Here is a 25,481-nt window from a genome sequence, read left to right on the forward strand (position 1 = left end):
CTTTCACCATTTGCAGACTATGAATCCCTCCTCGCTGAATAGCTGCAGCCTCATTAATACAAATAAGGGAACTTCATTAGTACACTTTATTCAAACATTAAATCTGAACTCCGACCTTCCCTTCAGTCTTGCACAGTTGTACTGGCTCTTTTCCCGGACTGAAAGTGCTTATGCTTATTTCACTGCACACAGTGACGCTGCTCACAATGTGCATTGGAAGCTGCAGTAAGTCAGATAGAGCCCGCCTCAGTTCCTGGAGGACGTTCAGGATCATCTAGCACTTTTCTCCCAGACTGACTGTGTCTGGTCCGCCTCTTTTATTCATTGGAATTTAATTCTCTCAATCATGAAGGCTCAGCATCACAAGTGGGCTCTACCTCAGGTGGTTTGCATGCAAATGTAGTCTGCCTAGGAGCACCCTCTCTTCCAGACTGACGTCCACCTGTCAAGGCATTATGATATTTTTTTTGAATTCCAGGAGTCAGCCTATTGCATGCATCATGGGTGAGGACTCTTGAGAGGAGTACTGAGGCAAAGTGCTGTGATTTTTATTTTTAAGGAAGCTATGTACAGCACTTTGCTGGCCCCTCCCACCACCCATGATCTGTCTGCATGGCATAGATAAGCATTGCATCACTGGCTCTAATATAAAAGGTATGAAATGAAAACAGAAAGGTTTTATTTAAAAATGTATGGGGGAAAGAATGAGCCAGGGATAAACATTAGCTTTAAAGAAGAACTCCTGCCATTAAAAAAACTTACCCATGTAGTGGGGCTACACCAGCACTGCAAGGGTTATGTGCTTGTTTTGTCTAGGGGGCTCATATAAGGCAGATAAACTCGCCTGATCCTCGGTCCCGCTGGCTCCCTCTGGGCTGGTAGGCCAGTCCCTATAGCCTCTTCTCCCCTGGGCTCCAGCTGTCTAATGACCACTGACATCATCATTGACTTGCATTAGATGTGAGGACATCAAGGGGCACTCTATAGCCAGAGTGGAGGGGGGAGAGAGGTGAGCGCCAACTGCCCCAGGTCTGAGGATCAGATGAGTAATACAGTTATATTTGAGCACCCCAGACAAAACAAGCACATAACGCTTGTGTGGGGTGGTGGCCCCACTGCAAGGGTACATTTTTTTTATTTTTCCTGTCTGCTTTATCTCTATAGTACATTCCCTTTTTAGTAATGTTTTGCATCAAAAAGGAATGTACTGTAGAGACAAAGCGATCATTTTGCCCCTTTATAGATCGCTGGTTTGGCCTCATCTTAAGTATGCGGTCCAATTTTGGCCACCAATCCACAGAAAGGATGTCCTGGAGCTGGAGAGAGTCCAGAGAAGGACAACTAAACGAATTAAAGGGGCTGGTGGATCAAAGCTATGAGACGCGGTTACTAAATTTAAACTTGTTCTTGCTAGAAGTGAAGCGACTAAGAGGGGACATGGTTTTGATGTACAAAATGTTTGGTGGTGATGGGAATATTAGCAATAAACTTTTTACTGTAAACTCCCTAAAAAAAAAGACTAGAGGCCACCATCTAAACTTGGTGGAGAAAAGATTTAACCTCAAGGGGCGTAGAGGATTCTATTCAGGCATCAACAGAGAGTATTGAATCATTCAAAAATCATTTAGATGCTTTCCTCAGAGAGAGAGAGAGATAGACCATAACATACAGTATTACAGGTACTCTTAAAAACTAGACCACTAAGGGACTCAAATACACACAAACACATATGCACAATCACACACAGACACAAAGGTTGAACTTGACGGACCCGTGTCTTTATTCAACCTCAAATACTATGTAACTATGTAGTCACTGTTTAATATATGATTTTAATTAAACATGCAGAACAAGACAGGTTTTTTAGTTATACCTGCAAAAGACAGAAAACCAAGGACCATTCCAGGGACAAAACCAGGCACCGTCCCTGCAAATTAGTAACGCAAAGCGCAGTAGTCGCCCTCGCTGTTTGTTTTCCCCTAAATACAGATATTAGACAACATTTAGTCGGCGTCTCTTGCCTGGCTGCAGGAAAGCATTGTGCTGCCTGACAGAGTAGAACGGAACACCATTATCTGGAATAGAAATCCAGCACAATCTGTTCTCTTCTCCAGAAGATACATTGAATTCCATCCCTCTCGCTTACATTCGCACTTCGTCCCATTCTATTTATACTCGGGGAGTATTTTTCTTGGAACAAACATGTCATTTAGAGCTTCGCGCTGATACATAGAGCCGCTAAGGCTTCCACATATCACAGGTTGTTTTTTTTTGGAGGGGGGCTCTCCGATTCCATCCAGTTTGCTCACTGTCTACAACATGAACATGTTTCCTCCGGGGCCTATTTCATCTTTATGGAAGGACTAGGTGAGAAGAAACAATTATTTACCGTGCCAGGCAAGCGGTCTTTGTGGACTGAACACAGTAGGTCCACAAGGATCCGTTATGGGTTAGTGTTGGCAACGGTCTGTGAATGTGTTAAAGAGGACCTGTTAGAAAAGATGGCTTAGTTGAATTTGATTTGATGGTGCAAGTTCTAGAGGTGGCATGCTCAGCCTTAAAGTGTAATTCCACTTTGGCTGCCAAATTGGGATGACATATATTTTATATTTATTACAGGTTCCTGCTCACATAGCATAAGCTAAACAAAAAAAATAAATGTTTTCTGTTTAAATTACTTTTTACTTGCTAAAACTTTACTTCTTTTCTGCATCTTTGTAATGTTAGGAGGGGCAGTGATGGGATTGTGTTAGCCATGTACTTGTGCTGCCACAGCCAATGTTATTTTCTCTTATTTCCATTACACTGCTATGTATTCATTGCATATTATTATGTTATGGTGGATGCCAGACATCTAATGGTAAATTGGCACTATTACAATGTGTTTTTTCTTTATACATTTGGTATCTTCCACAGTTCTCCCTCCTGTTAAGTGTCACTTGGTATAGTCCTAGATAGACCAAGCTTGGAGTGGTGGCTACTTTACAACACACACAGGGACCATGGGGAACAAAAGTAGCCACCCCCCAGAAGGAAGGACAGTGTCACCACCAATTCAGAGATGATCTGAGGATCTACAGCCGAGTGATACACAAATAAAGTACAGTATTGTTAATAGTCAAGGTAATTAACTATTGCATTTTTAAGGTTTAACTTATGAGTTTAGTGTCACTTTAACAAGAAGCCTGCAGTTTGTACACTTACCCAGCTTAGACTGGTCACACATATTCGTACAGCTGCCAGGAGGGTGTAGGCATGGGCTTGGAAGATTCCTTCTATCTGCTTCATGTGGGTCAAAGCTCTGGTGTCTCAGGTGATGTTCTATGAGAAACGTAGTGGCCGGCAAATTGATAGTTTGTCTAAGTTTTAGAAAATATTGATTCCTTGGATAGTTGCCTACTCACTGAACTCCTTTCATTTACACTCCCTCTCTATTTGATTTCAGGATTTGCTTTGGGATGCCCTATGATTCTTGTGGTTTAGCCCCCCTGGCACTCGCTATGGACATTTCCTGCCCCTGATTTTCCCACTTCCCTTCCCTCCCACTTGAATAGGTGGATTTTCCTATCCTTTTCCCATTTTCTTTTTTAGTATCCCTCCTGCTCCTCTTGCCTGGCTTGCCTGCTTGAGAGGCACTGACGGGTTGTTATACCTTGAATATTGTTCTAATGCTCTACGGATATTGGAGACCTGCAGGTCTTTTAATATGTGTACACCTTGTGGTATTGTGTGGCAATCCCACTGTAGAATTGGGCGTTATGATCACCAGGAGCTCTCAGCCAAATGGGCTGAGACATGCCAGGAAGCAAGGGTTTGTCGGGATTACGTTTGGGATCCTGGAACTGGGAGGTTTCATGGTGATTTAGGAGGGAAGATGAGATCCCCAGGCCTAGATCCAGGCTTCATCAGTGTCCAGCACCCGATGATTGCACAGGTGTGTACAACCCGTAAGAAAAGAATGCTGACTAGGGGAATTGGCTCCTGCTGGGAAAGAGGAACAGACCATGTTCAGGTGTCAGGTGAACGCCCCCAGAAGTCAGAGAGGAGTCAGGCGAGCTCCTACTGGGATAGGAACGGACGGTATTCAGGAGTCAGGAGGACTTCCCCAGGATCTAAAGTGGAGTCAGGTGGTGAGTGTGCTGGAGGCACACTAAGATAGCCAGGGAGGCTGGGAGAGAAGTGGTGAGGCTAGGAGAGCCGTTAGCCTAAGGGGCCACCAGTACAAGTTTGGGACAGCACTCCAAAGAGGACCAGTGGGTCAGAAGTGCTACTGTTTAAAGTGGAAGCCAGGAGGCTATTCTTGTGTTTGTTTTGAAGCCTTACATGAATGTAATGCTGAACAACCGCTGTGAGGGTATCCAAGATGGATGTATAAACTTTGTTTCTGAATAAAAGTGGGCTACCAAGCCTTTAAACCGAAGATATTGTGAGTAGCCAGCATTCTTAAGCGCTAACCACATGTGCTCATATCCCCAAACGTCACAACCTGTAGCTTCGTAACTGCTAATACCATTGGTTTTTGGTATTTGACTTTGTAACTATTTTGAGCACATTTTAAGTACCTATGTTTAACTTTTTGTACATTTTTTTGGAGTGGGACTTCAAGCTCTGGGTGGTGTTCCACCTAGCTCCTGGCAACCAGTGACATTAGTTAGTGGCAACCAGTGACGTTAGTTAGTGAGCTGGGTGGCACATCATGCACCATGCGTCACCACCCCTCGAACATCCACCACAAGTACTAACCATCCCAAGCCCCCCCTCAAACATGCATCACAAACACCCTCCTCCCCCCGTGCCTCAGTTGGTGAGATGTCTTGGGACGCTCCTCCAGACAGCAATGAAAATCCAACAGAGGTTCTAATCCTTCTCAATTCAAAACTAAAACAAAAGTTTATAAACTGGTATCTGGGGTGCTCTGGAAAAGGCTGAGCAGTTCTAAACTTTTAGTTTTCCTCTGGGAACAGTAGTGGTTGGCATTCTATGTGGAGAGACCACAGATGATAAGCATGTCACAGGGCTTCCAATGACTTCTTGAAAGTAGGAAGCCCCTTTAGCTAATGTTGATATTAAATAATTTTTGTTACACCAAATATAACTTTTTTCTTTAAATGTGAAAATAATTGATATACTGAATCTTTTTGATGGAGTGTTTTTTTTAAATTTTTATGTTTTACACTAAAAAACATCCGTGCTGTCTCCTGCCCGGCCTCCTTGTATATTATCCGTTCCTTTTTTTCTTGCATCTCCAAAAACAAATCACTAAAAGCAGCTCTTATATTATTTTCCTTACTGATTCTCTTGAAGCTTGAAGTGATATGCAGTGTCAGCATCTTCCCTCACCTGCAGCGGCTTCTCTTTTGTTCCAATTTCTTCCTTTATGTTTAGTTCTTGTATTATAATCATGAGTCGCTTTCTCTGTTTTGTGCTCCTCGCTCTTTACCCTCTCTCTCTCTCTTTATATCTTCTCTGCCTCTCCCTTCCTTTCTGTCCTCTCTCTTTTATCTTTTTTCTTCACCACCATTGTATCTAAATCAGGTTTTATCTCCCTCTCTCTTCTGTCCTCTCCCCATCTACTCTTCTTTACTTTACTCGTCTTTCTGCTTTTCTCCTATCCAATAATACAATGACATTAGCATTGCTTGTTGAATAAACTCCCATAATAGGACAGATAGTTCATTCAGCACGGTATACAAATCCAAAAGGTATATTAATATATACTTCCACCCAATAATATTCATATCATGCTGAGTTATCATCATCTGTGTTCTTATGCGAGTTTTTTCAACAAGCGCAGCCAATTTTATGTATAATAAGTTTTGCGTGGATGTATGTATTACTTGCAGCTGGCAGCTTTTTATTTAGGTTTTACGCATTAGAAGAGCTATGTTTTCCTTTTGCCACCACCTTTGTTCCTTCCTTTACTCTGTATCTCTCTACCTCTATTTTCCCAACTTCACTACTTTTCATCTCCATGATTCCCCCGCTACTTTTCCCTGTCATATTTATCCAATTTCCCTGTCATCCATGTTTGCCTCGTTTGAGGTTTCTCTCATGATTCACGATTCCTCACTTTTACTCTGACTATTCCTTTTATTTTCCATGTATTTCTTTCTCACTCATTCCTCATGCCACCCCTTTCTTGCTCCTTCTCATTGTTCATGCACCACCATCCAGGTCTTCATTCTCACCCATTGTTTGTGTCACCATCATTCTTCATGCACCCTCTCTTTTAGTCCCATGTTACTCTCCATGTACCCCTCTATACTTTATGTGCCTTATCCCTTTCCATTCCCTTTTGCTCTCTATGTACCCCTACATTTCTCATGCAACCTCTCCCTTTCTATCCCCTATTACTCTCCATGTACCTCTCTATTCTTCATGCACCTTATCTCCTTCCATCCCCTTTTACTCTCCATGTAACCCTCCATTTTTAATGCAATGTATCCCTTTCCATGCCCTTTTACTCTGTGTACCCCTCCATTCTTCATGCACATTTATCTCTATGTTTCTCTTCCTCATTCCTTTTCATTTATTTCTCCATGTACCCTCCGCTTCCATTTTTCATTTCCCTCCCTAATTCTTCATGCACCCTCTCACTCTATCTTTTCTTCCTTGCTTCCCTTTTCATTCTCCCTGTACTCTTCCCTCATTCTTCAAACCCTCCCTCATTCTTCATGCTCCCCTTTTCCCCTTCATTTTTCATGGCCCTCTCTCTCTCTCTCGCTCTTTCTTTTCCTCCTTTTCCTAATCATTCTCTATGTACTGCTTGCTCATTCTTCAAACTACCCCTCATTTTTCATGCATACCCTCTCAAGTTACTGTCCTCGTTCTTCATGTTCCCCACTCTTTGTATCTCCACTGTCACATTTTACATTGCTCATATTTCTACTCTATCTCTCTTTAAAATGTAGATATATTTAATTGAAAGTACAGGGTTGGGGGGAGTACTATATGGGAATAGTAGATTTATTAGAAAAAAAGTCCTAAACATTCTAAAATGTAAGAAATTCTATAAAGGGGTTAAGAGAAGAGTCCAGGCATGTTTTAGGGTGAAAGGCATATGTAATCCAATTATGTCTCTCTTAGGCTTTGTCATTCTGTAATCATGTTGCGCTATATCACCATCAGCTACTATTTTCATAATAAAACCCGGAGTTTCCTCCCCTGTACTATGTAGATGAAGCCTGGGATGTAAGTGGAGAATCCCTGGAAGTATTTGTCCCTCACTGCTTGGTATTGGGAACACCATAGTATCACGTGGGCCTCCTCCGGAGCACTGGTAACACTGCTGGCACAGTCCACTCTACCTAAGAATGTAGGTCTGTCTTTTCCACCACAACTTAGCTTACAGGTTTCTGTATTGCATACAAGAGAGGAAATCTGCCCAGCTCTGCCTAATTAAGGATGTTTAATGTGCTTGGGTCAGGTAGGCCACAGGGCCCCACACTTTATCTCTATGTTTCAGCAAGTGTGCACTTGACTTATGTGATGAAGGAGCAAGAATTCACCTCGGGATAATGTAGAGTTAGTTTTGGGACTGCAGAAAATTCAGAAGCTGAAACAAAATTCACTGACTTATGTGTTGAAATAGTTGAAAAAAGTAGACATTGCGTTGCAGTCCTAAATTCCATCTCAGTCCTGTTGCAAATATTCTGTTCTTTGCCTGTTTACCTCCTTGTCTCTCTGGCTGTCTCTCTCTCCTCCTTCATTCCTCATGCCGCCTCCACTTTCTCGGCATCCTCATTCTTAATGCAGAACTCCACAAAGTAAGTTTTTTGCAAACTTTGGTCCAGCGTGTCTCAATGTAATTATGCAAAACGGATATTTGGAAGGATGCTGAAAAACGCTGTAGTAATTTGAGCTATATACAGTCATAGCCGTGACCTTCCAGCTGCAGCTCCAGTGGCTTCCCTTCTGCACACCAAGTACAGGGAGTTACTTGCTCAGTGCTACCGCCATTCAGAGAAAACCTTTTTTCCAATGAATATAACTCATTTTCTGAGTATACAAGGTTGGAGGGGTGGGACGGATGACATGACAATCTTCATCTTCTCCAATCAGAGAATGCCTTATATTCATTGAAGAAATACAAGGAGTTCTCTGAATTTTTGGGGTGATGAGCGAGCAACTCCCCGTGCTCAGTGTGCAGAGGGGAAGCCATTGGATCTGTATCCGAAAGATTACGGCTGTCACTGTATGTAGCGCCAACTACTACATTGATTTTCAGCATCCGAGGAGGCCCAAGCTGGACCAATGTAAGTTTCTAAAAGGATCCTTCCTGAAGCTCCACTTACAGAATGAAGATGCAGAGAAAGTGAAGGAGGCACAAGGAATGAGGAAACCCATACTTCATGTTTTGTCCCTCTCTTTTTCTTCTCCATCATTCCCTAATGGATTCCCCTTTCTTTAAAACCTATTCTTTATCCTACCTTCCTTTCTTCCTTCCCCCCCATTCTTTATGTTTTAATCCTATCTTTTTCTTCCCCATGATTTCTTAATGGATTTTCTTTTTTTTAAACCTCATTTACTTCCATCCTTCTTTTCTTCCCTTCTTCCTTTCATTCCTTCCTTTTCACCGCATTATGCCTGTTTTCACTCATTTTCTTTTCTCTCGCATGTTTCTCTCCCCTCCACCCTCATTAACTATGTCTGCCTGTGCCTTCCTCTTCCTCTCTGCATCTATTCTTCTCTCCTTTCCCCCTCTGCCTCTTCCCTGCTTTCTTTTCCCGCCTTTCCCATCCTAATTGTCCCTATCCCCGATGCTTCCCATGCTCCACAGCTCATCTCTCTCTCTCTCTCTGCGAGTCTGCCTATCACTGTCTCCTCCACCCTCACCCTTTTTTTCCCTCTATCTTAGCTCATCTCTCCCTCCCTTTTCTGCCATTAGCTGGCTTCGGGCGGAGGAAATTGAGCCATTACTATAAACTCTTCATATTGAATCATGTATTTCGCCCACAGATAATTCGCTCGTTAGCCTCTCATTAAAGGCTTGTTCTAACTGGCAGGATTAGGGTATGGCACATTGACTTTATAAGGTTAGCCAAATATTAAAAAAAAAAAAAAAACAGGAGGGATTTCTGTTGCACTGTGTGCTGAAGCTGCACAATGTGCATGTATTTAATAGTCACTATGTCATTGCAGAAATTTTAAGTGAATTAAGACATTGCTTTTCCTGAGCCGCTAATTGCAGGGAAAGATGTACAGAGCGGAATCCTCACAATGCAGTTTAGTCGCTGATTGTCGGGAAGACACTGATAATATTTCGCTCAAGGGGCCACTTCCTCCATCACAACAATGATTGCCATTAATGGAGTTCACGCACTCCAAAGGTGTAGCATAGCTGTCTGAAAGAGTTGCTTGTGACGCACAGGAAAATGTATTTTGATTCAGACCACCAGCACTTGTTTATTACTAGGACTAATTATTTTGATAAACCAATGGATATTAGAAGCATAGTTAACTAATCTATCTATCTATCTATCTATCTATCTATCTATCTATCTATCTATCTATCATCTATCCAGGGCTGTCCTTTTAATGAGGCAGGTGTTCCTGCTGTCCACTTTCTTGCCAGAGCATCACAAGTGGATAAGAGCTCTTGATAACCTGTGACGCTCTGGCTGGCATCCCACCAAGATCCTGGTAAGCACCCCCCCAGTAATGTGCATCATCTGCACCCCCCTTACAGCCTAGGGACACCCTATCTATCTATCTATCTATCTATCTATCTATCTATCTATCTATCTATCTATCAACAAGGTGGGCCTGTGAGCAAATCCAGGTCCATATGACACATTGTATAATGAGTTTGGTGTAAAGGAACTTAAGTGGGCTGCACACAGCCCTGACCACAACCCTGCTAAACACCATTGGGATGAATTGGAATGCTGATTACAAGCCAAGTGTCCACAATAATTTGACCATATAGTTTATTTATATCAGGTGTCCCACTGGCTGACATACACATTATTGCTTCTGGTCTGTGACTCTCCAAAAAAGTAATTATTAAGGATGACTTTTGAGAACTTCTTTACATTCTTTTATACTTTATTCGCAAATTTTTTTTATTCTGATCACTTGGAAAACCATCCACCCTCCATCTCTTAATATGTGGAAATGTCAGATTAACACTGTGTTCCCTCTTTATAATTTAACATACAAAAATATGACAAGGTTTGGGGACTGTGGATATCTTCTCCCCACACTATAAATGACTCCTTTTCGTAATGGATTTCATTATGATCTGTTTTGCAAGCACCCCTGGGTGGTATTATTCCCTTTTATACCTTACATATGTGCCAATTCCACACTGTTTGCAACACTGTATGATTTTTTTTATGCTACACGTCTATGAGTTTGCATACCAATTATGTGCAACTTATATTGATACATATTCTCCAAATTGAATATATATCACAATAAAAAATGAGGAAAAGAAAGACAGCTCTGGAGCTTGTCACGACAGGTTCCCATGAAGACCTGCTCTAGATTTTTGTAACTCCATAATGTTTGCCTGTTATCTAGATTAGTCTCCAATATAGGTACTTGTGACAATCTCAGCTGCCATTTGACATCTCAGAATACCACAGAGACGAAACACATTAGCAATCCTGTTGCTTGCAGCAACTCACCGGCAAAAATTATTTGAAAAGCAACTACTAAGCTGCTCTTATGGCACCACACCTAATAATCAAATACAAAATAGATCATTACACCTATAAAGTCTTGTTGGGCATTTCATTCCACAACCAAGCAATAATATGGAGTTGGCCACCTTATGCAGCTTTGACAGCCTCCACACTTCTAAAAAGACTTTCCACAAGATTTCCGCGCATGTCTGTGGGAATTTGTGTCCATCTATCCAAAAGAGCTTTTGTGAGGTCAGGTACTAATGTGAGTTGAAAAGACCTGGCTCACAGTCATCATTACAATTCAATGCCAAAGGTGTTCAGTAAGGTTGAGGTCCTGGCCATTCACGTTCCTCCACACCAAACTAATTAAACCATGTCTTTAGGAACCTGGCTTAGTTCATGGGTGCACAGTCATCCTGGAACAAAAAAAGAGCTTTCCCTAAAATGTTTCCACAAGGTTGTAAGTGTACAATTGTCTAAATTAAGGATACACGGATACCAATACTAGTATTTGTGCCAATACCGAGTATTTGGGTGAGTACTCGTACTCGCCCAAATGCTCCAACATTTACTTCCGATACTAGAACTTCCAGAGGAAATCTCCCTCCATGCCAAACAACATGGAGCCAGCTTCCCGGGCAATCAAGAAGCCGACTGATTGTCCAGGAAGGCGGCTCCATGCTGGCGGAAGTACCGGTATCGGTATTAGGTATTGCCGAGTACTGAAAGAGAAATATCGGTACTCATATTCGATACCAAAGCACCGGTATCGCTGCATCCCTAGTCTAAATTTGTCTTTGTTTGCTTTATCAACAGGACCCTTTACTGGAAACACTGGAATGCAATAGTTTGAAGGGATGTTCACATCATCCTCATACTCTTGGCCATTTACTGTAGAAATGAAGGTCAGGTGTCATAAAACCTGGCCTTCAGAAAAACGTGATGCGTCCCCCCGTAGAGTCGGTATAGTATATCGTCTACCCCTGCTTGAAGACCTCTAAGTACCTACTGAACTTTTGGTCTCCATCTCTCTCTAGATTTATACATTTTCGGTCAAGATCTCAGAACAATTTCCATTCCCGTTCCATTCCCTCGGCACTTTATGCTGATCCACTTTGACAGATAAACCTACAAATTATATATTCTGCCTGCAGCAAGACCTTTAAAAAAAGAAGTCTCGGGGCGCATTGAGGTTGGAGGTTTTCTAGTTAATAAATCAGAAGGATTAGGTATAATTAATTATACACGAGGAACGGTAACATTCTTCTCCTTTAAGAAATGCATTTACTTAAATAATTACCTAAAGAAGCAGCTAACATTAATTTTGCTGAATTTTCCATAATGCATTTTTTATTTTCTCATTCTGGGTCGCTCTAAATGTGAACAGTTGTTTTGTGAATAATTAATGCTTTTATTCTTCAGATTTTAGACAGCTCCGTGTCAGTGTATTTGCCTTTCCTTATTGGTGTTTCCCTCTCTAGAACTTCAGTGGTTGATGTGACTTTGAAGAGCTGGGGTTTGAGGTGCTTTTCTCCTTAAAGGGGGTTGCCTGGAAAACTTAAATCCTCCATTTGTTTAGAAACTCTCCATACAGCAAAAAAATTATTTGCTCTAAGCTCTGGAGAAAGAGACCTTCAACTACAGATTCCCTTGCAGATACATCTGACCAAGCCCAACTCCATCTATGCATTTTTTTGTTTTGGATATGGAGCAGATTGTTTAGAACCCCTATTAAGTTTTATTGTTGCTTCAGAGGAGATTTTTACTCACTTCCTGTTGTATACCAATAAATTATGTTACCTGAATTACTATTTTAAGTTATGAACCGCTATATAATCATTCACACTTACAGGTATAATATTCTAAGGATTCATTCATGAGATTTTTGAGCTCAACACAATAACATAATTTATTGGTATATAGTATCAAGACTTAAATACAATGAACCAACAATCTATTTAACTACAACATACAAAGAAAAGATTTAAACATGCCAAATACCCAGACATTGGTATCTAACAGACAAACAGACATACAGTTAAGTGGTGGAAAGATTATATGTATAGTTACCCATTAAACGTCACATGAGACCACATCCTGGTGAAAAGAGGACGAGCTGTTTTTTCCAGTCATTAATATACCCCTCGTGTCCATAGGGATGCATGACAAGTCTCCCATTGGTTGCCTCCCAAGGCCTACTGGGGATTGGAGGGTTTCCAAGACCCTCTTTACAACTCCACACCCCTCTCTACGATTGGCCAGTCTACTTGTTATTAGATCAAAGGGTCTTGGCTCCTGATACACAGGATACTGAAGTTGCACCTCTATGGTAAATATCTGGACATGCCTGGGCTCAACAATGACTCTATTTGCAATTCATTGGGCCTGGCACTCCCCTCCACAGTGATAAGCACAACAAAGACTTTATTTCCCTACAAGCTATCAACACCTCAGGGGAAATTTTTAAAACAAGAAATAAAACTATATACTGTACATATGTCTTATGAAGATTTGACATAAATTCATACGGTAACACTGTCATGGCAATGGGTATTACAGAGACAGGAAATGAGGGCAACATTTCTCAGTGGTGGGCAACATTTCTCATGTGCCCGCCCCAAGATCCTTTGCGGCCGCCTGAGAAGTTTTCCTGCTTGCTAGCAGTAGATATATGCTAAAACATGCGAGGATTTAATAACCCTTTAAGGAAAATAAACTATATAAATCCTCATTTCATATTAGTATGAATGTCAACTATGACTATGGATTGTGTAATATTTATACACTCAATTTCAAGGAATGTTGCACCGGAGGTATATGAACGTTCGATAGACTAGTTACGCCAAAAAGTACTTGGTCTTACTTTGCATCACCTTTCTTATTACCAAACTGTCACAATTTCTTTATTTAATATGTTGCAAGCACAGCTCCAGAATAGAAAATGGCGCAAATAAGAATTTGTTGAATCTGGCGCAGGAGTTAATAAAGATCCGGAAAATGGTGCAACATGTTTTAGAATTTGATGCAGACATTTCCTAGGCTGCAATAGGGCCAGAATTCAGGTGCAAACGCAATATCAGTAACAGGCGACACAGATAGTAGTGTGGTAAAAGTCCTCAGACAGATGGTTAGAGAAAGCAATATACAGTAGCAGAGTCAACAAACTAATAACCAAATCAGGTGCAGACAAAGAATCCAAGTTTCAGACAGGTAAATGGAACAATGATGGACAATAGCAGATGTAACTGGCCAATGATCAGGATAAACACAGGTATGCTGGCTACAAACACAATCCAAAAATCCAGGCATAGACTTGAAGTTTTAGCTTCCTTTTAAGTCCACAAATGAGGGCAGGTGTGCACAGCAGAAACCTGAGTTTTAATGCTGATGGTTGCAAATTATTATATACATTATATAATTATACGCCAAGAGCGCTAGCTATAGTTCCCAAAACTCTTATATCAATGAGTGGGCCATTGATTGTCACTTTATGATTGGGCTGAGAGGGGACAGAGGTAAACAAGGGAATGGCGGACTCAAGTTACCAGTTTGTACCTGCTCTAAAAAAGATCTGGGATAACCCTTGCACCCAACGGGGTTGTTGTAAAAAGCTTTTTGAAGCAAAGGTATAATCTGGAGAAGTTTCCAACTGATTAAGCAGTGGGGGCAGCAGTCCGGGTCATTGGCCTAGATGCAGCTGCATACTCTGTGGGGATGCCATGTCTAGTAGTATTAATGCTGTATATTATGAATAATTTCTGTCAGATTTTATTGTATGTTAAGTACATTATACAACCTATAATACTTCTTTTAAACATGGTAACACTGTAATATTTATGTAACACCCAAACTTTTTTTTAGTTTTGTATAGAGGGTGAAAGGGCTAGGACACCTGTCAGGTTTTTATTGCTCTCTCTGTCCCTGCTGGAGAGATTCACTATCTCTATTTGTCCTACTGTCACTGGGACTGAAAATGGGAAAGACAATCCAAAATTTTTAGTTTTCACAGCAATAGAGTGAACATCTACCCACAGGGCAGATGGCAAAAAATGACAGGGCTGTAACCCTTTCCTTCTCCATCCAAAAAAAACAGAGTTGTCATTAATTATACTTTAAGATAAATGTACGATTTTACCCATTTACCAATGTGTTTTCTTTTTGTAGTTCCTGCATCATGAAGGAGTTTTGCCTCTGGATATTTGTCCTAACAGTGGGTGTTGCTGCTGCCCAGTTTTGCCCCAAAAGATGCTTGTGCCAGAACCTTGCTCCATCCTTGGCAATTCTCTGTGCCAAAACAGGACTGCTGTTTGTCCCTTCAGTGATAGATCGTCGAACTGTGGAATTGAGGCTCACTGACAACTTCATCACAATAATCCGCAGGAAGGATTTCACCAACATGACCCGATTACTCCACCTTACACTCTCAAGAAACACCATCAGCCACATCACGCCATACACCTTTGCCGATCTGCGAGGACTACGCGCTTTGCACTTGGACAACAACCGTATATTATCGATGGGAGATGAGCAGCTCAAGGGACTAATGAACCTTAGACATCTTATCCTTAGCAACAACCAGCTCAACAACATATCACCAAATTCTTTCCACGATTTTGTGGGTACTTTAGAAGATCTAGACCTTTCCTACAACAACCTGGCTCAAATTCCTTGGCAGACAATATCCAAACTGACCAATGTGAACACGTTAAGCCTTGACCACAATCTTATTGACTATGTTCCTGGAGGAGTCTTTACAAACCTACATAAATTGGCTAGGCTTGACATGACTTCCAACAAATTGAAGACTATTCCCCCAGATCCTTTGTTTCTACGCATTCCTGTCTATGCAAAGTCCAAAGGGTCACCATTGTCATCACTTGTTCTGGGATTTGGAGGGAATCCTTTGCATTGTAATTGCGAGCTTCTATGGCTTCGGAGGGTGACTAGGGAGGATGACCTGGAAACTTGTGCATCACCATCCAACCTTCTAGGAAAATATTTTTGGAGTATATCAGAGGAAGAATTTATGTGTGACCCTCCTGTTGTAACCCACCACTCGCTTCACACAGCAGTTATGGAGGGAGAGGCAGTTGTTCTAAAATGCAAAGCTGTCGGGGACCCCGAGCCTTCCATTCACTGGGTGTCACCTGAGGGCAAAGTTGTTTCAAATTCCTCTAGAGCTGTCTCTTATGAAAACGGTACACTGGAAATTTCAATCACTACCGTAAGAGACACAGGCTTATTCACTTGCATTGCATCCAATACTGCTGGGGATGCAACAGGGTCTGTACAGTTAAACGTAAGTCCCTTACCTCATCCAGCCAATGCAAGTCAAAGAGCACAAAGACCAGATAAGGGGCCTTCTGATATCCTTACACCAGCTAAGCCTGGAGCTTCCAGTAATGATTCTACTGGCCATCCAGAAAGGAAAGTGATCACTGCGGAGCTGAGCCATAACTCTGTCCTCATCCAGTGGTTTTTAGACAGAAACATTCCTGGCATCCGGATGTACCAGGTGCAGTATAACAGCTCCGCAGATGACAGTCTGATTTACAGGTAAGAAACAGGTGCAAAGAAATTCCAAAATAAAGATATGATCCAGAGCTACCTATATGAGTATGCTGTATTAAACATTCATGGAGGATGGTGCCATAGTGAGGTGTTTAAAGGGAAATGCCACTTTAACCATTTCGTGTCCAGAGCAATTTCCAAATTCTAGCACACGCATAATAAAAGAGTTTTTTGCTAGAAAACAGCTTAAAAAGTCCCAAAACTATGAAATATTTCTGAAACCAGAAGCCCTGTAAAATAAAAAAAAGCCAAATGTTTATCAAATCAATACTTTTGGGATAAAATATGCTAAAATGAATTTCAGTGCACACAAGCAGAATATAATACCCACTTTTTGTCAAAATACAAAAAAAGGGTCATAATGGGCAATGAGATACCAAACATGTCAAGCCTTAAAATTGGCCGCACAGTGAAATGGCAAAAAACTACAGTACCCAAAATTTCCCATAGGGGATGGTTTTAAAGCCCTTACCCAGTGGCGTCACAAGGGGTGTGCGGCCTGCAGCCAGGTGACACCATTGGAGGGGGTGAGACCAAAATGACTGACAGTCATTTTGGTCTCACCCCCTCTGAAAAGTCGGGCACTCATTCATTGAGAGCCCGACAGTTTCAGGGGAGAAGAGGGGACCCTCCTCTGTCTGCTGGCATCCATCACCAAGATGGATGCTGGCAGGTATCAATAAGATGGCCGCGCATGCGCAATGACATCGGGGCAGGGTGTCACCTGATCTCCGCTCCGGGTGACACCCGGCCTCGAGACGCCCCTGCCTGACGCCTCTTTGCATTTGTATGTGCATGTACATGGGAGAGGGCTTTAAAATTGTGATAGCACAGATACAGTAACAGGTCCTCTGTATGGAGACATCATGGGTCTATTGGACCCCTAAAGTCACCTATGGACCCCAAAGAAGCTGTTGCAGCACAGATAGAAATTTTATTCAGAAGATGTATACAGTAAAAGTAGTCAAAGCATTTTGGAGGTTCAAAATGTCCCCCTATGAGGGCTAAAAAGAAAAAGTCATAACACATACACAGATCTTCTATAACATTGCTACACATTAAATACATTTTTCAGATCTTTATATATTTTGCAAATTTTAAAAACTCTATGTACTTTTTAAACTCATTTATATAATTAATTTTTATCCCTGATAAAGGGACAACTTTTAAACCAATTGAAATACATTGGCTGTTTTAATGTGTATGACTTCTGAATAAAACGTATTTGTTATGGTGCTTTCCCCCATGAACTTTAAAGTTGTGTTTGTGATATGAGTTTCATCATGGTTCTTGACTCCTGGACAACTGCTTTAAAGAAATTTGCCTATACCAGACGAATAGCTAAAAGTTTCTATTAATACCCAGATTAAGTGCTGCAGCACCCGCTGCTCCTTTTACTTTTACTAAGAATACTGTATAGCATGCAGAGGTAGCAACTAGCATCCAACAAGTACTGTTGCCAAAAGCTAGCCTGTAATATGCCTAAAATACATCTAAACTCTCACTGAGTGGCATTTAGTTTGGTAAGGCATTGCATTGCGTATATTAAAGAGTATCTAAGCCTAAAAACATTTCTCCATTGTCTGATGAGAACAAAGCAAAAGGAGTGGCGCTCCATAATTGATTTATTAAGGATAAAACACACAGCTGAAAAGGTACTTACAAACCAACTGGTATAAACGAGCAGAAAGCGATATAATCTTAGGAGACCATCAAGATGAATACACGAAAATATGGTGAGGGAGAGAAAGTGCTAGTACTAAGCCGGAGCCATCTGCACGCTGACCCTCCTTCAGTTGACGCGTTTCTGAGGACAAACCTCTTTCATCAGGTTCTCCTTCACCCTATTTTCGTGTATTCATCTTGATGGTCTCCTAAGATTATATAGTTTTCTGCTCGTTTATACAAGCTGGTTTGTAAGTACCTTTTCAGCCGTGTGTTTTATTCTTAATAAATCAATTTTACACTATGGAGGCGCTCTTTTTGCTTTGTCCTCATCAAATTTTTGGTTTCCCTTGACTGTGAGGAGCTGCCCCCTGTATATACTTTTGGAAGACGATTGCCAGGAGCAGTTACTATGTTTTGGCGCCTGTGATTTTCACATATCTTTATTTCTCCATTGTATCTATGGTGGCAGCCATGATTCACACAGGCCGCACTTCAATAATATCTGCTTTTGCTCATTTCCATTACATACTGGACTCATGGGACTGATTCATAGGACTGATTCATGGGTGGATTGATGGTCTGAACTGGTTTACTGATTGTGACAAAGGTGAACCATGCCTGCACAATGGATGTTTGTGCGACCACTTGTAATCTCCACTAGGTGCGCATGTGACATGGTGACAATGCAGGGGCACCATTGCAAGACGGTTGTCACCCCATAACGGGAAGCGCCAGTATAAGAATATTTATGCAAGGTCCCCATTTTAATGAAAATTGCATATTTAAAAAGTTTGACATTTCATGATAAGGTTAATATGATATTTTAGTTATTGGGCTTAAATCTAAATCTTAATATCTTTAAAACACACAAATTAAATTCATATATGGGAGCTGTTTTACCTTAAAAAGGATGTGTATTTCTGCCCATCCAGTCCTGAGATTTATGCAGCACAAAGTAGATGATGACACCACTTTCTTTGTTACAATTATAGACTGTAGAATGAATGCAGTTCATCTTCTCTCTAATCCTGCTAACTAAACAAGGAAAGAGGAGCAGTAACAGGTCCTCTTTCCTTGTTTAGACAAATGACATAATTTCCCTTCCAGACTGATGTCTGCTCCTATTATGGTGTTCCTTGTTAAAGCATTTGCATGTAGTACACCTGACTGGCTCCAAGTGCTGTCCCTCCTATACAACAGCAAGAGTACTGCTGCATAGGAAATTGCAGGATGATGATATCAAGCAAATTCAGACACATACACAGGCTTTGTTAAAAAAAAATGTTACATTAGTAATAAATATAGATCTGCATTAATTTGTGTCTTTTATATCCACCTGGAGTACAGTTTCAGGAGTATGCAACCACTAATATGGTGGTTACCAGTTACCAGTGCAGCGCTCACCCCCAAAGGAGCCGCCAGAATAACCCGGGTCATTTCTAGTCTGTCTAGGGGATTTGGTCTTCAGTTGCCCCATTTATCCTCCCTCTTCTAGTGCTCACAGAACTGACATCCAAACCAAAGGTATAATGCTGAACAACTTTTATTATTATTATACAGGATTTATATAGTGCCAATAGTTTGCACAGCGCTTTACAATATAAGGAAGACATTACAGTCACAATACAATTTAAGACAAGATGGTAAGGAGGGCCCTGCCCGTGAGGGCTTACAATCTAAAAGGGAGGGGCAAGTGATACATGAGGAGGTAGCTGTGCGGGGATGATTGTTTGAGAAAAGGTACAATCAATGCCAGATACCTGTAATTAACCAGATAAATGCTACCTATAATTCAGGCAGACTGACTTCAGCTCTGGCAATCACTAAATTACTTGTAGCTACCTCACAAAAGGTGATGGAGGCTACACCCTCTCTGCTAGTACATACCTTTAAAAATTAAACCTGAGGCCTCATCCACCCTTCCCACATCCAGCACATAATTATTGGTTACTATCTTTTTTTTTTGAATGGAGAACCAAAGCAAAGATGAACAGTGGTCCTGGAGTAGGGGAGGACTAAAGTCAACTGGCTGCTTAGCCCTGTATGGAAACCCAATTTTAAAATCATCAATAGAGTTTACATGCAAATCTTGTCTTTTTCCTCTAAAAGTTGAACTTGCCACCCATGAGCTACCCCAGCAACAAGTTCACTTTCAAAAAGCACCCTTTTGTTTCCCTTTCCATTCTCCTGCTTGGAGCTAAGGAAAGCTATATAAGCTACAAGTCACTACAAGCTTACGCCAAGCTATAGACTCCCCAACTGACAGCGCTGATTGGTCCAGAGTGAGTCACATGCTCCTGCACGCCTAGACCTATTGGGTATTTCTTTTGGTTCCTGACCTTCACAGGAGCACCAGGGTAGCAAAGGAATGGCAGCTATATGCTGAGGGTATATCTACGTATAGTTTCCTTAAAAGGGAACTATGGGGTAAGTGTCTTTCACCATAATTCTCTTTAGGGTCACGGGCGGACATATACTAACCTCTTCCCGTGACCGTAAGCTCAGTATACTGCCCGCGATATACTGAGAGCCCCACAGTTGGGACGGATCCCGACAATACTGTCGAGATCCACCCAGCTGCATGAGGGGAATCCCTGCAGTGAGCGGTGACTGACTCTCTGCAAGGAGATGATCAGAAAGTGAGTGAGCGACGGTATGTGTTCGCTCACTTCCCGATCAATAGAGCCGACCTGTGATAGCTTCTTTGTCACAGGTCGGCTCTAACTATGAGGATGAGTGGAGATCACTCACCTCATATTTCTCCTTTAACTTAATAGATCATGTTGTTGCACTTTTGCATTGTCTTAAAATGCATGTTATAAGTGGGCATTCCTCTTTAAGCCCTGGTCTGTGTATGGGTTACTATAGGCCTGTGTGTTCTCATCTGCTGCTTGTTGTGATTTTCCATTGTGCATGTGCTGTTTCCTAATGCATCATCTTTTGCCAAGACAGTTTGCTCAGCTGCGATGACGATTGCTAGTGCCCCTTGGATTATACCGGGTTCATTTTGTTCCTAGAAAGCGGTTACATGTAATTGTCTACTTGTGGTTGGATCATCACATTACCTTTTCTAGCCAATTAGTAACGTTAATATCCTTTTAAAATACGTTTCAGAAAAATGCAGTATAAGTGGAATCTTTCGACCCGACATACACAATATTCTTATAGAGAACCACAGAGACTGGGTTTTAAACTGGGATACAGATGCAATGTAAATGCTTTTTTTTGCTTATATTTAATACACAAGAGGGGATTTCAGATACATTGAAAATATATATAACAGGACCTCTACTGCAGCCTTCTACCAAACAGCAGAAAGGCCCGAAAAGAACTGTTATTTGCAGTGCATTGCATTAGCAAGAGCGAATGTTATGCCAGGAAAATACCACATAATGGCCACCAGATGGTGCTAAAGAGCATAGAAATTATATAATTATTTACTTTGCTCCTTAGCGACATTTAGTGCCCATAATGATGTATTTGTTCTAATGTTACATTCAATCTGGAAATACATTTTTTTAATAACATTCATTGTTGCCTCCATTCACTCAGAGCCTCCATTAACAATGTTGCAGGATGAATAGCACTGCAAATCGTTTATAAATACCCCCAGTGTTTATAACTACCCCTAGAGTTATTGTCATCTTAACTGTCACTGTTCAAGCTAGTCTAGACATTTACACTTTAGAGATCAGTTTTCTCCAGGTACCCTGAAACTGATTGTAAGACAAGCATAGGCACTCCATTGTGTTTGCACTGTACCAGTAGATCATACAATATAGTGGACATGGCAGCTATTCTTTAAAGATGTTCTTGGAAGATTATGAAATTGTAGATGACACTTAAAATGCAGAAATCAATCTTACATTCCAAATTTGTACTGCCATCCCCGAGTTATAACCCGAGGAAAATACGCTTTGGCACCTTCTGTGTAAATCTTTGATTCTGTAGCAAACTAGCTTCACGGAGTCTGGATCTTTGCGCAAACTGATCTTTTTTTATGGACACTGGGGAAAATAATTCAAAGTGCCTACATCGACAGCAAATTTTGTATTACGCTGCAACAATGTTCTAGACGCTGACAGCCTTAAGGGAAACACATTGCTTCATATTGTTAGAGAACAGCTGCATGTCCAATTGTGGTTGATAGGTCTTTAGAGAAAAAGTGGGAACCTAGCCTGTAAAGATTCTTTAGGCCACATTCAGATGTGCGCACTGTAATGTATGGAACTAAGTGATGGGCACTGCGGTGCCATTTATTTTCATTGGCACCGGAATGTAACTACCCAACAGACCATAATGCAAGGCTGGGTTAAGGCTGGAGAGACAGCTGTGCTTAGGAGGAACATCTGGGATGGGAGCTTCTCCTACCTCTGCTGTCCAGGTATTGTGCAGGACCTAGCTATCAGTCCTGCACTGGAAGAGTGTGACTTTCCAGATGTAATTAACATAGCTCCACTGTCAATATGATGGTTGCTTGCTCTATAACAGGAGTGCTGGTAGCTGCTAACTGAAATCAGATACCCAAATATAAACCAGTAAATGGGAGATTTACAAATTTATTACACCACAGAGTTGCACTAAAGGCATGGCATCCATGCCTTTAGTGCATGCTATTGCACACCGCAATGCACTGCATACTAGGTATGATGGTGCATTGGGTTGTTATTCATTCTGAATGGTATCCCAAAGCATCTTCTGGCATATATGTGTTGCATTGCAATGCACGGTACTGCAATAGCATGCATTGCGTTGCCATGCAGTGAAAAAAAGTAGTGCATGCAATACTTTTTTCAAAGCACAGCAACACAATGCGCGTACCATGGGTTTCAAGCCAGGAGGTGCATTGGGCTGCCATTCAGAATGAATGGAAACACACCAGTGCAACTAGTGTGCAGTGTATTGCATTATTCAATAGCGTGGGATAAGGGCACAGATGCCGTGCATTGTGAAAGATGTGAAAAGGCCCTTAAGGTTCAATTACAATCAGACTCATTGTAAAATTGTAAAGAAAAATGTTATATATACATTAAAAAAGCACTAGCTAGGGTGTTCTTCCCCATTCTCTATCTGGCATCCAGGACAACACTTTGTCTTTTAATATAAGGATCCAAAAAATGGTATTTGGTATGGTAATTATATATTTTTTCTTATGTAAATAGGCGTTCCCTGGGCACCGTGATTATAATCCCCTATGGTTTTGCCCTGGGGCAAATATTTTTAACTTGGAAGCTACATCATTTGCATTTCTTTTTTAGGCATCCAGTCTGTTACTACTGATATTCATCCCATACATCCTGAGGAAGCATAATAGTGTGAAACATGTCAAGGGGGAGTTCAATTTTCCCCTGCATAATATGTTTAATTGATAGAACAGTATATTTAGTATAATTTGTCATGACAATGTTTGAATATCTGGTAATGTAAGGAAACAGTGGTGATACTAGGACACCTACAGTATAAATGGGGAGATGTGTAAGATGGTATCACAAGTTTACTCATGTACATGTGCACATGTGCTGTAGCTAGCACTTTTCAATGTAAAGTATATTATTATTATTATTCAGGGTTTATATAGCAGCAACAGTTTGTACAGCGCTTTACAGCATATGGGAAGACAATACAATTACAATACAATGCTATACAAAAGGATTAGAGCATATGTTATTTTATGTCTTTTATAATCTAGTAGGAGGGGCAAGTTATACAAAAGGTACTACAATTATTATTATTATTATTACTATTATTACAAATTGCAGAATCAAATGTGCACTTTTGAAGAGTTATAAGCTACTTTAGTTGCCAGATGGAAGAACACATTTTGGTTATGATAATATCAATTTGTTGAGTAAATCAGAGTTGTGGATATGTACAAGCTGCAATCTGTTTGGAGGGGGGCACACATCCAGCTACCCATGCTGTTTCTTTTTACAGTGGTATCCCTAACAATAGCCAGAATATAACAGCAGGATTCCGGCCCATCCACTCGCACACTTTCCCTATAGACCTAATTAGGATTTACCTCTAAATTCAGGATTGCAGAACTTTAAAATGGGTTCGCCAAACTTTTAGGGAATTAAATCAGGCAGATTTGTCCATCACTACTCATCTCTATTGATGATGCATATTTCTGCTTCTGTTCCAGAGAGTTTTGTGTTGAACTTTTCTGGTGTTCATTCGAGGTCATGCTCCAGTGTCTAATCGCCTATGTTGTTTGTGCTGAGTGCACAGTGTTTTCCCCGCCATGCATCCTTGTGTTCTAGGCCAGCTGTGTCCTCTTTCTGCTGCCTTATGCTTTCTGTGTTATTCATATTCTCTCTTCTGTATCATCCTTGTCCATCATTTTTCCTGACTTCTTTAGCTTCTGTGATGAATTTCAGTGGCCTTTGACGATATTGTTGTGTTCCTTTGCGCATTACCTGTTCAGTTATTCAGCTCCTCTCCCCCTGGGGATATTAAAGTGAACCTGTGCTCCATTTATAATGTAAAAGTGCTGCCTAAGAGCAAACATCACAGGATGCCTCCTGTTACCAGTCTTACCCAGAAAAGCTTCTTCTGTGTCCCTCTTGACTTGGGTTCACTTTGTTAAAGAGGCCTCATTTGTTTGACTTCATGACTAAGCCCTATTGCCATTCCAGTGTCTGATGAGACTTCTTCAGAGGCCAGTATACAGAAAGAAAAAAGAAGAGATGGTGCAGCACTCCATTACTAATAATATCGGGAGGGAAAAAAAACTGAAATTGCGCTCACAAGTGAGAGTATATGTTCAGGCATATCATTTGTTTCAAGTTAAATATTCCCTGGCTTGTTCATTTAAACCACATCCTAGCAGAGGGGGAAGTCTCTCCATAAAATGTCATATTCACTGTATAAAATAATCATAAAGGTGCACACTGCCTAGTGCATAAAAAAGGGACCAAGCTTTAATTATGTATAGGATGTCTGGACTGTGTGCATGGTATTATTAAATCTGAAGACTACCAAATAATTCTGGGGTGCAATGTACGGCCCAGTGTCAGAAAGTTGTGTCTCCGTCAGAGGTCATGGGTCTTGACAATGACCCAAAGCACACGTCTAAAAGCACCCAAAAATTGTTTCAGACAAAGCGCTGGAGAGTACTGGGCTGGCCAGCAATGAGTCCAGATCTGAATCCCATAGAGCACCTGTGGAGAGATCTCAAAACAGCAGTTGGGAAAAGGAACCTTTATACTGAGAGACCTGGAGCAGTCGACGAAAGAAGAGTGGTCTAAAAGTCCTATAGAGAGATGTAAGAAACTCATTGATGGTTACAGGAAGTGATTGATTTCAGTTATTTTTTCCCAAGGGCTGGGCTACCAAATATTAATTGAGGATGCCAATAATTTTGTCCAGTCCATTTCTTGAGTTTTGCGTGGAATGTGTCAGATTTGTCATACCAATACAAACAAACAAAAAATAAACATGAGAATGCCTAAACATAATTGCAACAATTTTCTGGTACATTATCTGACAGAATTGCCGGGGTGTCAATATTCTGAGCCATTTATGTATGTATATATATATATATATATATATATATATATATATATATATATATAGTATATGCATATAGTTTTTTTTCCTTTAAGAAAT

General features: G+C 41.0%; 1 protein-coding gene across 1 annotated transcript in view; it reads left to right on the plus strand.

Annotated features, from left to right (window-relative positions):
* Positions 1 to 25,481, plus strand: part of LOC108804995 (leucine-rich repeat and fibronectin type III domain-containing protein 1-like protein) — a 74,758-nt gene that overhangs the window by 19,668 nt on the left and 29,609 nt on the right. The window contains exon 2 of the mRNA XM_018576948.1: positions 14,796 to 16,187. Within this exon, the coding sequence (XP_018432450.1) occupies positions 14,806 to 16,187 (1,382 nt within the window). The 5' untranslated portion in view covers positions 14,796 to 14,805. The remainder of the gene's footprint in view (positions 1 to 14,795; positions 16,188 to 25,481) is intronic.

The sequence above is a fragment of the Nanorana parkeri genome, unplaced genomic scaffold, assembly GCF_000935625.1.
Source record: "Nanorana parkeri isolate BGI_ZX_2015 unplaced genomic scaffold, ASM93562v1 scaffold80, whole genome shotgun sequence".
Classification (NCBI taxonomy): domain Eukaryota; kingdom Metazoa; phylum Chordata; class Amphibia; order Anura; family Dicroglossidae; genus Nanorana; species Nanorana parkeri.